The sequence below is a fragment of the Loxodonta africana genome, chromosome 4, assembly GCF_030014295.1.
Source record: "Loxodonta africana isolate mLoxAfr1 chromosome 4, mLoxAfr1.hap2, whole genome shotgun sequence".
Lineage (NCBI taxonomy): Eukaryota > Metazoa > Chordata > Mammalia > Proboscidea > Elephantidae > Loxodonta > Loxodonta africana.
The window spans coordinates 146643983-146660313 of record NC_087345.1 but is presented as its reverse complement, the minus strand read 5'-3'; the positions used below and the strand labels follow the sequence as shown (position 1 = coordinate 146660313).

At 40.3% G+C, this 16331-nt stretch overlaps 1 protein-coding gene across 1 annotated transcript in view; it reads left to right on the top strand.

Moving 5' to 3' along the window:
- Nucleotides 1-429: 429 nt before the first annotated feature.
- Nucleotides 430-16331, top strand: part of ITIH5 (inter-alpha-trypsin inhibitor heavy chain 5) — a 118103-nt gene continuing 102201 nt past the window's right edge. The window contains exons 1-2 of the mRNA XM_010590891.3: nt 430-612; nt 11761-11805. Of these exons, the coding sequence (XP_010589193.2) occupies nt 496-612; nt 11761-11805 (162 nt within the window). The 5' untranslated portion in view covers nt 430-495. The remainder of the gene's footprint in view (nt 613-11760; nt 11806-16331) is intronic.

The following is a 16331-nucleotide window of genomic DNA, read 5'->3' as shown; positions in this document are numbered from 1 at the left end:
ATACCGAGTAGAAGGCTCCGAGAGAGGAGTTTAGTCCACAACAAACTCTCACACCACGCAGGCTCCGGAAGGCAGCAGAGGACGCGTGGGATGGAGTCTGGGTTAGCTGGCACAGCGGAAAAGTTAGAAGAATCTGACTAAAGAGAGGGGAGGAGACCTGCGCAGCGAGCAGTAGGTGGTGGGGACAACGAGGGGGCGCGGAGACGGGTCGCGGTCAGCGCAGCCCTTGCCCCACTGGCAGAGCAACCTCCCACCGCCCCCCTTGGAATCCGGCTCCGACGCGGGTCCGCCGCGGGGCGGGGCCGGTGGGCGCGCGAGGCGTGGCCGGCGGGGAGGGGCGCTGGCGGGTGGGGCCGGGCGCGAGCAGCCCTGCTCAGGGGAGCGCGGGGAGGCGGAGCCGGTGCGAGTCCTGCAGCCGCTGGAGCTCCTCGCGCTGCCCTCTCCGCGCGTCTCGCTGTGTCTCAGTGTCTGGGTCGCCGCGCTCTGGGCCACGCCATGCTCCTGCTGTTGGGGCTGTGCTTGGGGCTGCCCCTCTGCGCAGGGTCTCAGGACCGCCTGGCGCCCTCTCTGGAGCTGGAAGAGGCGCGGAGGTGGGATGACACTTTGGAGCAAGTAAGTTGGAAAGCTAGGAGCCAGGGAGGGGACTCCAGGGTGCGGGGCAACAGTCGCTTCCCACCCGCCTCCTTTGGGCCGCATGGCTTCTTGACAGGCTCCCAGTGACCTGTCCTTGAGTGGAGGAAGGGAGGAATCGCCTCCGTCTCCTTTTACGTCTCTCTCCCTTTCTCCTTCATTTTCCCCAACACTGCTGGAGAGTTTCCCGCATCCTTTGCTCAGTTGTTGGGAGAGTCTGTTTCATACTCAGTTCCTGCCCTACGTGAGAAGTTTCCTGCAAGAATTAAATTTTCTTCCTGGCTCCCATTATCTGCGCTGATTTCTGCCACTTTTTTTTTTTTTTTTTCTGAACTAGATTCCAAGATTTCTTCTTTACGAGTGTGTGTGTGTGTGTGTGTGTGTGTGTGTGTGTGTGTAGTTTGTTGTTCCTATTAGATCCAGGGAAAGTGGACAATCTGGGAGAACCTTCAGACTCCTGTAAGCCTCAGCTTTTCGCATCTGAAAACGGGAGAGCATACCTTTCCCATCAGTTTCTTGTGAATGGTTTAGCAGTTTAAAAGGTGACTTGATGGTCTGGCAGGGAAGAAGAACCAAAGGGTCTTGGTATCTCAATTCTGTTTTGTGCATTTGCATTTGTGTTTTAAACGGCTTAACGTCGCAGACAGACGAATAAAACTTGCAAATATGAAATCTTCATACAATGTCTGTTGAATAGGAAAGCACTTTGAAAAGCATAAAGCAGTTTTATAAATGCAAGACTTTATATAGAGAAATGGCTCTGTCGCAATAGATAGTGTATAGCTATATCTCCTGGTGCTGTTTACACACATATCATTTAAGTTATATTTAAACTGTTTAGGTTTAAGCTTCTTTTCACAAGATAGGAGGAAGATGTAAGTAGTCATACTTTAACTCCCCTTTTCCAGCACCGCATTTTCAGAAGTACATCTATAAGACAGAGTCTATCTAAACATCAGATGGTTATTTTCATACTGATACTGCCTTACGAATGCGCTTATCTGTAAAATGGAAGTAATGATAATTCTCTAGCAGAGCTGTTAGGATGAACACACACACACACACAAAATCGTTGAGTCGATTCTGACTCATGGTTATCCTGTAGGACAAAGTAGAACTGCCCCATAATGTTCCCAAGGCTGTAAATCTTTATAAAAGCAGACTGCCAAATCTTTGTCCCAGCTGGGGTGAGTTTGAACTGCCACCCTTTTGGTTAGCAGCCGAGTGCTTTAGCCAGGGCTCCTTGTTAGGATGAATAAACCAAAAAACCAAACCCGTTGCCACTGAGTCAATTCTGACTTAGATGAATAAAAAAAAAAAAAAAAATAAGAATTCTGGGAGGCCCTGTGTTGAATGGGAAAAATGCAGGCTTTGGGTCCCAGAGCGAAGGGCTGGGTTTTTAGTCCACCGCTTACAGCTGTGTGGCTAGGGCAACTTATTTAATCTCTCTGAGCCTTCATTCCCTTCTTGATAAAAGCAGGGAGTAACACTTCCCTTTGAGCGTAACTGGAAGGACTGTAGCTAATATATGTGTGTGTATACCATAGGCACTCAATAAATGATAGATGTTCTATTAAGTGGCTAATGCCATGCATGGACTTGAAGCCAGGCTGTCTGGGTTTGATTCCTAATTCTGTTGCATACTACCACTGTGACCCTGGGCAAGTTATGTGGTGCCTCAATTTGCTCCTCTGAAAATATGGAAAATGACAGGGTCGTGAGGATTGAATGAGTTGATGTACCTAAATGCTTAGAACAGAGTTGGCAGTTAATGTCGGCATTACGGTTAGGCTTGTGCAGCTCAAGTGCCGAGGGAAGGAATGTAGGGTAAAGTTCTTAAAACTTTTCTTGGGTGGAGGGGAAAGAGCGTGGGAAGAGCTGAAACAAAGATTCTGTTTATGAACTAGGAGGACCTATTAAAGCTCTAACATTTGCAAGTCTAGTAGGCTTAAAAAAAAAAAAAAACACCCTCTAAACTTTCCTGCATGGAATAACATGGATTCAGCCCATTTTGGTGATTTCCTGCTGTCCTCATCCCATGGCAGTATGTATTCATCTTGAAAATAATTAAAACAAAAAACACTCCAAGATGTAAACTTCTAGGAAAATTTGCAATTTGGCTTTTTCAGCGCTACTCTTTTTTTCTTTCCGTCTTAGTTTTGTGTGACCTAAGATTTAAGAACAGGAACTCCAGAACCAGACTTTTTGATTCAAATCCTGGCTCTGCATTTATCGGCAAGTTACTTAATGTCTGTGAGCATCTATTTCCTCTTCTCTAGAATGGAGATGATGAGATTGCTTAATTTAAGAGATTATGAAGATTGAAAGAATTCATATACTTAAAAAAACAGTGTCTGGCCATGTAGTTAGTGCTCTGGTCTCAATAATTATGGTCTTTAGAATTATATACCCATTTGTACCCATTTGGCGCAGTGGTTAAGAGCTCGGCTGCTAACCAAAAGGTTGGCAGTTTGAATCCTTGGAAACCCAATGGGGCAGTTCTGCTCTGTCCTGTAGGGTTGCTATGAGTCAGAATGGACTCAGTGGCAGTATTTTTTTTGTACCCATTGCTGTAGAGTCCATTCTGATTCATAGTGACCGCATAGGACAGAGTAGAACTGCCCCATAGGGTTTCGAAGGCTATAATCTTTATGTAAGCAGCCTGCCACGTGTTTCTCCCATGGAGCCACTGGTGGGTTTGAACCACTGACCTTTTGGTTAGCAGCCGAGCGCTTAACCACTACACGCCAGGGCTCCTTTTAAAATTATAGGTAAAGTTTATTTATATGTGTCTGTTAACTTGCATTGTAATTCTAGAGATATTGTCTTGTCACTTACCTTCAATTGGAAATAGTTTCTAATAACACCTTTTTTTCAAATTTCTTTCTCTACTCTGTGCCCCATCTGTAAATGGAAGTTTACCCATAGTGAAGGGACTACTAAATGCAGTGGTTTTCAGACTTGGCATGTGCACATAGAAGCTTGGGGAGCTTATTCAGCAATTAGATTCCTGAATTACACTCCTGTTCATTTAAGATCCATTAGGTTTAGAATAAGACCTAGGTGGTTCTGATGCAAATGATTTGTGGGCCACACTTTGAAAAACACTACCTTAAAAGAATTCTTCCAGGAAATCAGTATTAAAAAGGAAGTCTCATCTATACAGATTTATCTCTTTTGTAAATTCAAATTCATGTGTTTCTTTAAGGATAGGGTTGTATTCCTATTATTGAAAAGTAATTTTTAATTAAAAAAAAACAATAGCCACCAATTATTGAGTGGCTATAATGTACCAGAGAGTTTGCTAGAAGCTTTACGTAAAAAGTAGTATGAGATGAGAAAGTATCATGGTTAAGAGTACTTCAGGTGGAGCCCGACTTCCTGGGTTTAAATTTGGATCCCACCATGGACTGTGTGTACTTGGGCAAGTAACTTAACCTCTCTGGGTCTCAGTTTCATCATCTGCAAAATAGAGTTGTTAATAGTTCCAACCTCATAGGCAGAGGTGGATCTAGGTTTTGGGAGAGGGTTAAAGTTTACACAGTTTAAAGAGTCCTCTTTAAGAAAAAGAATATAAAACTGAAAATACAAAATTAGGTACTAATGTGAGCATTTATTTAGAATGATAAATAAATCAATTATAATTTTTAACAAGCTGACAAACATCACAGATATCACACGTATTTAAGGGCCTGTGGAAGTGAGAGACCCTGAAGCTTGTATTTTATTACTTTCTGTAGAAATCCACTTCTGCTCTCATTGTTGCAAGGTTTGTCTGAGCTAATTCAGGCAAAGTACTTGCATATAATAAGCACTAAGGTGAGGCTAACTATTCTTACTATTTATGTGTATTAAACCAACCTTTACCCACTGCTGTTGAGTCGATTCCAACTCATGGTGCCCCATGTATTACAGAGTAGAACTGCTCCATAGGGTTTTCTTGGCTGTAATCTTAATGGAAGCAGATCCACAGGGCTTTCTTTCGTGGCACCCCTTGGTGGATTCAAACCACCAGCTTTAACTACCTTTTGGTTGGTAGTTGAATACAAACCATTTGCCCCATCCAGGGACTTTATTCATTTATGTATAACCTATTTAAATCTCTGACCACCCCTCCAAGGTAAGTATCAGTGTACTTACTTTACAAATGAGAGCCATGGAAGTCCAACCAGGTAAGTGAGGTATCCAAGCTAGTATGTAGAGCCTGGATTAGAACCCAGGTGTGTTGGATGGCAAAGCTGTGGCTCTAAATGACTTTCCTACATAGCAAGTCACTTTCATATTTATGATTCAGTTCTAATTAGTTTGAATGTGATTTTTATTGTAGAGAGCTCCTGACACATAGTAAGTGCTCAATACTTGCTTGTCGTAATTAAAAGACCCTTTGTGGTTTATACGTATATATATCTCAGTTCTCTGAAATGAGAATACCTGAATTTTTAATTTCTCATGATTTCTCATTGAGAACCAAATTTCTGCATTTGGGAAAAACAGGAGAATCAGGACAACTGTTTTTAACTCTTTAAACAATAAAATTAGCCCTTATTCACTGCTGTTGGGAAAGAGATTAAGTTCTGATACATGCTACAACGTGGATGAACCTTGCGAACACTATGCTGAGTGGAATAAGTCAGATACAAAAGGACAAATATTGTATGATCCCACCTATATGAAATATCCAGAATAGGCAAATGCATAGAGACCAAAGTTTATAAGTGGTTACCAGGGGTGGACTGGAGAGGGGAAGGGCAGCTATGGCTTACTGGGTACTGAGTTTCTGTTTGGGGTAATAAAAAGCTTTGGAAATAGATGGTGGTGATGGTTCCACAACTTGATGAATGTAATTAATGTCACTGAATTGTACACTTAAAAATGGTTAAAATGGCAAATTTTTTGTTATATGTATTTTACCACACACACACACACACACAAAGCCAGTAAAGATGACATGGGCACCAGGCTACTCGATAATGTCTCCCTTATGGGCACAGATGTGATTGTTGAAATGGAATTGTGAAGCTGAATGGGAAAGAAGGATATTGTAGGAGAGATTCCAGAGATTTGCTTACTCCCAAACCAGCCAGATCTTGTTTCCTGGGGGAAAGGAAGGGTGGGGGAATTCTGAGAATTGGATGATGAGTGAATGTGACTTCACACTCCTAACTAGCACTTTTCCCAAAGCCTCGGATGCTCAGATTTAAAGAAATCTTGCTTAACGTGCTGTCAGCATTCCAGTTGGGAGTCCCAGCAAGGTTTCTTTATCCAAGGAGCAAAAACCAAAAATATCAAATCCATTGTTGTGGAGTCGCTTCCGACTCATAGCAACCCTATACAACAGAGTAGAACTGGCCCATAGGGTTCCCAAGGAGCAGCTAATGGATTCAAACTGCTTAGCAGCCGAGCTCTTAACCGCTGTGCCACCAGGGCTCCATCCAAGGAAGAGCAGGGTCTATTTAGGAAGATGGACCATAGGTTAGAGACTTGAGTTTTTTTTTTTCCTGGATCCTCAACCTTCTCATTATTTACTCACAAGTAAAGTTCACCTCTCTTGTTTTTCAAGGGTGAAAAAGAGACAAGGTGAGTTGCCTACAGCTAGTTGATTTTTTTTTTTAATCTGTCTGATACTTTTTTGAAATTTTAACCCAAATGTAATGTCTCTTATTACCGAAGCCATGGGCCATAAATTGAAAATGTTAATAGCTGAACAGCCTGTGGCCACATTACTCCAAAGGAAGAAAAATTTTGTGCTGTGGAGTCAATTCCAACTCAGGGTGACCCCGTGTGTATCAGAGTACAGCTGTGCTCCACAGCATTTTCAATGGCTGATAACTTTTCTTGGCCTGGATGGTAAATGGCATCTCCAGTGGTTTTCCAAACTCTAGCACTTGATTTTGTTTCTTATAGTGGGTTTTTGAGGTTAATTGACTCTAACCTGCTAGGTCTTGGTTTCAGGATTTTAGAATTTCCTCAGAAGAATGGGGGCAACTGGTAGGTAAATTCCTAGTGCAGTTCTCTCTAGAAACTCCTGACTCCAGTCAGTTGAAGGTGTTTGGCTGCGATGAGCCTAAGTGCAATGTTGCTTGAATCTGTTATGGGACCCAGGGCCACAGACGCAGTAGTAGAGCTCAGAAGGAAGAGTAGAGGTTATGAACCCTTCCTTTATATCTCTCATTCAGTCATTCACCATGAGTAGAATTAAGAATTAGTCTTTGCTCCTCTCCTCCCTTCCCACACTCATTCCCATTGATAGGTTCTTGGAATGTTTTAAGAATATTTCTCTTCTCTTTCCATCATGATCCAACACTATGATAAAACCAAAAAAACCAAACCCATTGCTGTCAAGTTGATTCTGGCTCATGGTGACCCATGTGTTACAAAGTAGAACAGTTTCATCGGCTTTTCTTGGCTGTAATCTTTATGGAAGCAGATTGCCAGGACTTTTATTTCACAGCCTCATTGGGTGGATTTGAACCGCCAACCCTTCTGTTAGTAGCTGAGTACAAACCATTTTTGCCCCCCAGGGTCCCCAATGCTATGAAAGATTCTGAGAAAAAACAGAATCCTTATTTGAATTATAAACATTTAAGTAGCACCTGGTATTTTTTACCTGTAGTTGGAATGATTGATGATGGGCAGGGGTGGAGTAACAAATAAGCAAGTATGCATGGGCTTACCTTAAGCGAGTTATACACTGGCTTACTTGTGCTTATGTACTAATCTGTAGCACACAATTTCACATGGGTTTCACCATATCTTGAAAAAAAAAATTTTGTTTTTTTTGGATGTGCCCCACAGATTAGTACATAAACACAAATAAGCCTGTACTTACGTTGTTTATTGGGTAATCCGTCCCTGATGATTGGATAGATGGTGAGAGTCTAAACTCTACAGCCCTGATAAGTGTTACTGCTGCATTCTTTGTGGAAAGGAAATTGTGACCTACCCTCCTGGTAGAGGATTCTGCTTGGTCTAGAAATTACAGAGGCAGTGGCAGATCTATGAAGCTGAATTATTTCTTCAGCATAACTATTGTATTGAATCCGATTCTTTTAAAATTTCTCCTTCATTTTCATCCTACTCCAATAAATATCCTACAAAACTAGTTCTAGCCATACCACCATCGTAAAGTCTTTTATGATCACCCAAGAACATAGTCAATTATGTTGGCATCTCCTACCTGGAGGGGAGATGAGCAGGTAGAGGGGGTTAGAAGCTGGTGAAATGGACACGAAAAGGGGGGGGGCAGGCTGATCCATTGGGGGAGAGCAATTGGGAGTATGTAGCAAGGTGTATATAAGTTTTTGTGTGAGAGACTGACTTGATTTGTAAACTTTCACTTGAACCACAATAAAAATTAAAAAAACATAGTCAATTCTTTTTTCCATTTACTTTGGAACTTCTTAATTTTTTCTTGTCTATTAAGTTTTCACTACTTTTATTTCATTTTAAGTTATTTTAAGATAGGTCTTTAGATTTTAACTAAGGTTCTTGGTGGCAGGATTGTGGCCTATTTTTCTATAAATATTGTGGCTGGGACATCTGCTCTGATGCTGGAGATAAGAAGCTCAGACCAGTAGGACCAAAGAATCCTATTTGAACCATCTTTTAAGTCTGTGGGAAACCCTGGTGGTGTAGTGGTTAAGTGCTATGGCTGCTAACCAAAGGTTCGGCAGTTTGAATCTGCCAGGCGCTCCTTGGAAACTCTATGGGAGCAGTTCTACTCTGTCCTATAGGGTCGCTATGAGTCGGAATCAACTCGACGGCACTGGGTTTGGTTTTTGGTGGTTTTAAGTCTGTGATTTGGAGCCTCAAGCAAGTGAATGGAGGCTCTAAGATTGCTATTGTGGTAGTCCTTGCCATTGAGCTGGAAGTCAATTACATATCTGGTCTCAAACCCACACCTCCAGTTTCTTATAAGGCAATGGGAAACTACTCAAACAAGAAAAAGGATCAGGAATTCCTAACTAAAAACAATGATGATAGCATTGGTGTCATTTCCATCTCCAGGAATGGCAACAGAAATCCGGGTAAACCAAGATGTTTTGATTTTGGTTCAATCTAAGTTTAAACTTGGTCTGAAGTGTAGCCATAATGATCCCCTGGGACGTCAGATGATAGTCATCTCAAAAATGAAAATCCAGCTTCTCTTGTTCTCCTTAAAGCTTGTTCATTTATTTTTTTATGAAAAACTATTTTACAAAGCAGGAAGCTTCAAAGAAAATACTTTAGATCAATCAGAGTACATAATACCGGAGAAGGGCTGGGCTTTTCTTGTGACCATAGTTATTTAAGTGATCCCAGCCAAGTCCACAGTTTTAGGGAGGGAAAGGTCTGAAATGAACCTGCAGAACTGGCAAAGAACTTGTCCAGGCTACTTCTTGTGACTGTTTGTGTGACAGCCTCACACACATCTCACCTTGTTGTAGGGACCAGAAACTAGTATCCCCCTAGTAGTTGTTTGGTTCTCATTTGGAGTCCGGGTGAACATCAACCTAAATACGGTACTGTTTTTTCCTATTCTATATTCTGTGGAAGAGGAGGCTCCATAATGGGTTATAATGAGAATTTAGTATATATTTTGGGGGGGCTCAGGGAGAGGGTCTGGGTTAAAACAGTTTTTTATAGTTTTATTTTTCAAGATGGAAATGTCTTTTATTTTTTCTGTTATGGAAGTAGTACATACTTATTTGTCAAAAAATTGAAGCAATACAGAGAGGTTTAAAGAAAAAGAATTCTACCACTGAAAGGTAATAACCATTCTCATTTTGGTATACATTCCGCACGTACACACACTTATACTTACTCACAAAAAGGGATCATGTTAAATATGCTGTTTTGTTTCCTGATTTAATCACTTAAAAATATGTTGTGGATGGATCAGTCAGGATAGGCTAGGTTATGCTGTCGTAACAAACAACCTTACACCTCAATATCTTAAATGACAAGTGTTTATTTCTTCTTTATACAAGTTGTCCATTTTGGGTTGGCAGCAGGATAACTGTGAGCTTTGTGGTCTCTTGGGAATTTGGGCTGATGGAGCAGCTACCATCCCAAACATTGCTGATTACTGTGCCAGAGAGAAAAGGGCATTCAGGAAGATCTTGTACCTGTAATTAAATACTTGGCTTAGAAGTGACAGATGTTACTTACATTCATAACTCATTGGCCAGAACTAGTCATGTGGCCCTGCCTACCCACACGTGTGCCAGGAAGTACCATCTGGCAAAGAGCTAGAAAAATATTTGGTGAACAGCGTTAAAGTCCCGTAAAATGAGTATTTATTGATGTCAGTAAATATAGGTCTATATCATCATTTTTAATAGCTGCGTTCTAATTAATCCATGTATCATAATATATTTAGCCAAATACTTTCTAATGATATTTTAGGCTATTTTGAATTACTAACAGTTGTTTTAAAAGTTGTAAAGAATTTTCTTGTACATTCATTTTTTTTTTTTTCTTACTGATTTTTCGTCCCTTAGAATACTTTTCTATAAATCGGCTTTCTTAATTAAAAGAAATGCATACTGGTGGGAATGTAAAATGGTACGGCCACTTTGAAAAACATTTTGGAAGTTTCTTACAATGTTCAATTTACCTTATGACCCAGGAATTCAGCTTGTAGGTATCTGCCCAAGAGAAATAAAAACATACGTCCAACGCAAAGACTTACATGTGAATGTTCATGGGAGTTTAGCATTATTTCTAAGTAGTCAAAAAGTGGAAAAACCCCCAAATATCCATCAAGTAGTGAATGAATGAACAAAATGTGATATATATATATACACACACACGTGCACACACACCCCCAGTGGAATATTATTCAGCCATGGAAAGGAACGAGGTACTCTTACATGCTATCATGTGACTGAACCTTGAAAATATTGTGCTAAAGAAGCCAGACACAAAAGGCCACATAGCATATGATTCCATTTATATGAAATGTCCAGAATAGGCAGGTCTCTAGAGATGGAAAGTAGATTAGCCATTCTCTAAGGCTGGGAGAGAGGGGGTATTGAGAGGTGATTCTAAGGTATCTAGGGCTCCTTCTATGAGTGACAAAAATGTTCAAAAATTGATTGTGATTGCACAACGCTGTGAACACTCTAAATATTGTATCCTTTTAAGAGGGTGAAATTTACTTTATGTAAATTAAGCCTCTTAAAACTGTTAAAAAAGATATGCATAAAGTCTAGGCATATTTTTCAAGTTTTTAATAAACTTTGCAAATTGACTTCCCGAAAGGATGATCTGTTACTCACAGCAGTAGCAGTTTACACTTCTGTTATTTAAACAGTGATTTGCCATGAATAATGTTCAACAACGGAGGCCTGGTGGCACAGTGGTTAAAGCGCTCAGCTGCTAATCCAAAGGTTGGTGGTTCAAACCCACCAGCCACTCCGCAGGAGAAAGACTGGCAGCCTGCTTCCATAAAGATGACAGCTTAGGAGACCCTATGGGGCAGTTCTACTCTATCACAGGGTGTCACTATGAGTCAAAATTGACTCCGCGGCAACGGGTTTGGTTGGTTTTGGAATGTTCAGCAACCAGCTATGGTTTTTAAATTAGTGCAGTGAAGCTGGTTAATTATTAATGCAATTTAAAAAAAGAGATTGTTTTATCACATTCCCATGCTTCTCCTGTGCATACAGGAAAGTTTAACAAGCCCTCCAGAAAAACACAGTAAGAAAATTCAAGGTGAGTTTAGTTTTGCTTCAAGAGGTTCCTGGAGTTTTGAGTTGAGTAACTGAGTCCACTGGAGTAAGGCTAAACACTGTGGCTCCTTGTAGTAGACACAATAGCAAAGAGCTTAATTTCAAGCCCCAAGTAAAATGCAACAGAATTCCGATATTCAGATTATCTCTTTGTTCTTGTCATTTCATCCATGGTCCTCTGACAAACTTAAGAACGCTGAAGCAACCAGGTAGTGTGACATTATGGGTTAGGTGGTCGACCAGATGTGAGAAGGATGAATTCTAATTCTGGCCTGGAAACTCCCTGATAAAAGGTCAAAACTGCTTTTTAGGATGCGTAGTCTTTTTTTGTGAACTTGAATAGGTTTTAAATCCCTCAAATAACTCATTTAGTAATGACCTTACAAGAATATTCATTATTCTTCTCTTTTTACAGGTTGGACGCAGGGTCCCAAGGCAAGTGAGGCTGTTACAAAGGCTGGTATGTATATTCTTGATACATCTCAAGAGCTAATTTCCTCACTATCCTCCTTCTTTTGAACCAGGCACACATTTTGCTTATAGCTCCTCCAAAGCTTATACAGTTGCTTGTAAAAGAATTCTAACACGAAGCAGTGTAGCTAGTTGTAGGGCATTCTTTAAGTGGATTTTTTCTTTCTGGAAAGAGAGCTGATTATTTCAGTGGGACTATAAGGACAAACCCGCTAGCTGCTCTGTGGGAGAAAGATGTAGCAGTCAACTTCTGTAAAGATTACAGCCTCGGAAACTCTATGGGCAGTTCTAGTCTATTCTATAGGGTTGCTATGAGTCAGAATTGACTCCATGGCAATGTGTTTAGTTTGCTTTGGTTTATAAGGACAAAGCATTTAAAAATGCTCTGCTAAATGGAGTTTCAAAGGCCTTCTTAAAAAAAAAAAAAGCTAAAAATAACCTTTACTTTTTAATGGTATTTTTACCCAGGAAGTAAAGGCTTTGTTGTGAAGTAAACAACACAAAGCAGCCAAAGAATTCACAATCGTAGATTAAAGCTTCATGTGGTGGGAATTGGGCGAGGCCGTCAATGCATGTGGGAGGCTAATGGATTGGAACTAGGACTAATGTTCAGAAACACCAATAGCCTATTTAAAACTCTCTCAGTTCTTCCTTTACTACTGTGTATACGGTGGAATATCAGAATGTGGAGATACGTCTTCAGGGTCTGTTGATACGATTCTCCAGTTGTCCCTCAGGAGTGAGGCATTTATCCAAGCCCTTTACTTTCCCTATATCTGGCTGTGTTTGAATCAACTCCAGATTCCTTGTCATTACAGATGTCACAATCATTACTGTCTTTGTTTCAACTGGGACTTTTAATATTTTTCGTTTATTGCTATGTTTTCTCTTCCGCCTTCCTTCCCCAGTCCTTCCAACCTGCCCTCCCATCCCCCAATTAACCTAGCATTCATTTTTTTGTGTTTATCTCCATGTTCATAGACAAACATATATGTATATAAATATGTCACAAATTGTAAAGGAATTGAGGTTTTACCCTGCGTTCAAGCTAAGTTACTCCTGGGTCAAAGAGAAAGGACAATTTATTACTCACAGCAATAGCAGTAGCCAGAATATCAGCATTTGTGCCTTTCCTCTATTCCCAGTTCCCACATGGTGATGCAAAGAGGGCTAGGTTATGCTTATACTCAAAGCTGGTTGCATTACAGGAGAGGAACCTCAAACTTAAAACAAAAAAAAGTTTTTTTTTTTTTTGTAAGGAACATGAATATTTCATAATGAGCACTAAGCCTGCTTGACCTTTGTCCCTAGATAGAGTCATTATCTTTATTATACTGGACAGTAAAAAAAAAAACAAAATTGCCTTTCACTCTGGAGGGAAACACCACCTCTGTCTTCCAAGGCTGTTCAGTATACAAACATTCTTAGAAAGATAGTTCAGAACAAAGGCAGTCAGTGCATCTGCTCCCATGACATGCAAAAATATGGGAGACCCCTGGAGAATAAGCTATGCGTATATACACATATTCATTTATTCATTCAACAAATATTTTTTGAGTGCCTATTACCTGCCTGGTCCTGTTTTAGGCATTGAGGATATGCAATGAACAAAACAGACCAAAAATAAATAAATAAAATAAAAATCTTATCTTTTATAGAGTAGAGTCCCTTTTAAAGTCTAAAGGGGAACAGAGATAGTCCAAAAAGACAAAGTAAATAAGTGAATTATATCAGTCATTAAGAGGAGGATAAGTACCAGTGAGAATAATAGCACGGAGGCAGAAGATAGGGAAATCTTGTGTACATTTACATACATGAGATTTCGATCATTGTTTTAAAACATTGGAATCATGTAATGACAGCTAATGTTTATTGAGTGCTTGCTACATGCTGGGCATTATTTTAAGTGCTTTACAAATCATAACTCAATTACTGTTGTAGCAATTCTTTGAGGCATTTCATCGATGAGAAAACTGAGTTTCAGAGAGATTGAGCAACTTACCCAAGATGACACAGTTGGCAAAAGGTGGTAGAATCAGGATTTGAGTCTCAGTAATCTGGCTTCTGAGTTCATGATTTTAACTAAAATAACAAACTGATGTCCCAATTAGATACATCTTTTCTATTCCTTATTATTCCTACTTAATAGATCACCTGGCATAACTCTATTAATTTTTTTAATGGCTGAATATTATTCCGTATTGTTGGCACATCATAACTTGTTGAGCATTCTCCTACTGATGACATGCAATTTGTTTCCAGTTTTTTGCTCCTACAATCACTGCTGCAATAAACCTTCTTGCTTATTCTGTTATGCTAGTGCTTTTAACTCTATGACCTACATTTTCAGTAGGAGGATTGCTGGCTCAAAAGATATATATATATATTTTTTTTTAGTTTTGATAGATGTTATGAGATTACTCTCTGAGTATTGTTACTCTTAATACCATCTGTATTAATCCCTCTTTCTATCAACAATGATGAATAGTCACATTCCTGCCAGCAATAGATATAATTACTCTTTTTGATTTACTGGTCTTTTAGTTATAAAGTATTACTTTTCTTTGCATTTCCTTGACTACTTATGAGTTTGGGCTTTTAAAATTCTTTCGTTTTGGCCATTCAGAGTCATTTACTTGTGAATTGTTTTTTTCAGGTCTTTTGCCCATCTCTCTATTGTGTTTTTTTATCCCCTAACTGTCCCATTTTGGAAACCCCGGTGGTGTAGTGGTTAAGAGCTATAGCTGCTAACCAAAAGGTCAGCAGTTTGAATCCACCAGGCACTCTGGAAACCCTATGAGGCCGTTTTACCCTGTCCTATAGGGTCACTATGCATCAGAATTGACTCGACGGCAACAGGTTTCGGTTTTTTGGTAACTGTCCGTTTGTTAGCCAACTTTGTATGTTATGGATACCCTCTGTCTTCTGAATTGGAAGATTTCCCCCCTTAAATCTGTCATTTGTCTTATTGACTTTGTCTATGGTATATTTGCCATGGAAAAGTTTTAAGCTCCTACGTAATCAATAACTCTCCCTTTTCCTTTATAGCCCCTGAGTTTTCATTCTTGGTCAAAGAATTTCTTGACCCCCTTGGCCTAGACTGTTCATATAATCTCTTGGAGTTTCTTATAGAATCTTCCAAGTATTATTTTTATGTGTTGTACATTTTTTTTTTAGTGAGGGGGATCTGTAATCTTTTTTTTAAATTAATTTTATTGTGGTTTAAGTGAAAGTTTACAAATCAAGTCAGTCTCTTATACAAAAATTTACATACACCTTGCTTTACACTCCTAATTGCTCTCCCCCTAATGAGGCAGCACACTCCTTCCCTCTACTCTCTATTCTCGTGTCCATTCAGCTAGCTTCTGATCCCCTCCACCCTCTCATCTCCCTTCCAGACAGGAGATGCCAACATAGTCTCATGTGTCTACTTGATCCAAGAAGCTCATTCTTCACCAGTATCATTTTCCATCGTGCAGTCTGGTCCAATCCCTGCCTGAAGAGTTGGCTTTGGGAATGGTTCCTGTCTTGAGCTAACAGAAGGTCTGGGAACCATGACCTCCGGGGTCCTTCTAGTCTCAGTCTGACTATTAAGTCTGGTCTTTTTATGAGAATTTGGGGTCTGCTCTCCTGCTCCCTCAGGGGTTCTCTGTTGTGTTCCCTGTCAGGGCAGTCATCGGTTGTGGCCAGGCACCATCTAGTTCTTCGGGTCTCAGGCTGATGTAGTCTCTGGTTTATGTGGTCCTTTCTATCTCTTGGGCTCATAATTACCTTGTGTCTTTGGCGTTCTTCATTCTTCCTTGCTCCAGGTGGGTTGAGACCAATTGATGCATCTTAAGTGGCTGCTTGCTAGCGTTTAAGACCCTAGATGCCACTCTCCAAAGTAGGATGCAGAATGTTTTCATAATAGATTGTGTTACGCCAATTGACCTAGATGTCCCCTGAAACCATGGTCCCCAAACTCCTGCCCCTGCTACACTGGTCTTCGAAGCATTCAGTTTATTCAGGAAACTTCTTTGCTTTTTGGTTAGTCCAGTTGTGCTGACCTCGCCTGTATTGTATGTTGTCTTTCCCGTCACCTAAAGTAGTTCTTATCTACTATCTAATTAGTGATTACCCCTCTCCCTTCCTCCCTCCCTCCCCCCTTTCATAACCATCAAAGAATATTTTCTTCTCTGTTTAAACTATTTCTCCAGTTCTTGTAATAGTGGTCTTATACAATATTTGTCCTTTTGCAACTGACTAATTTCACTCAGCATAATGTCTTCCAGGTTCTTCCATGTTATGAAAATGTTTCATGGATTCATCGTTGCTCTTTATCGATGCGTAGTATTCCATTGTGTGAGCATACCATAATTTATTTATCCATTCATCTGTTGATGGGTACCTTGGTTGCTTCCATGTTTTTGCTGTTGTAAACAGTGCTGCAGTGAACACAGGTGTGCATATATCTGCTCGTGTAAAGGCTCTTATTTCTCTAGGATACATTCCAAGGAGTGGGATTGCTGGATCATA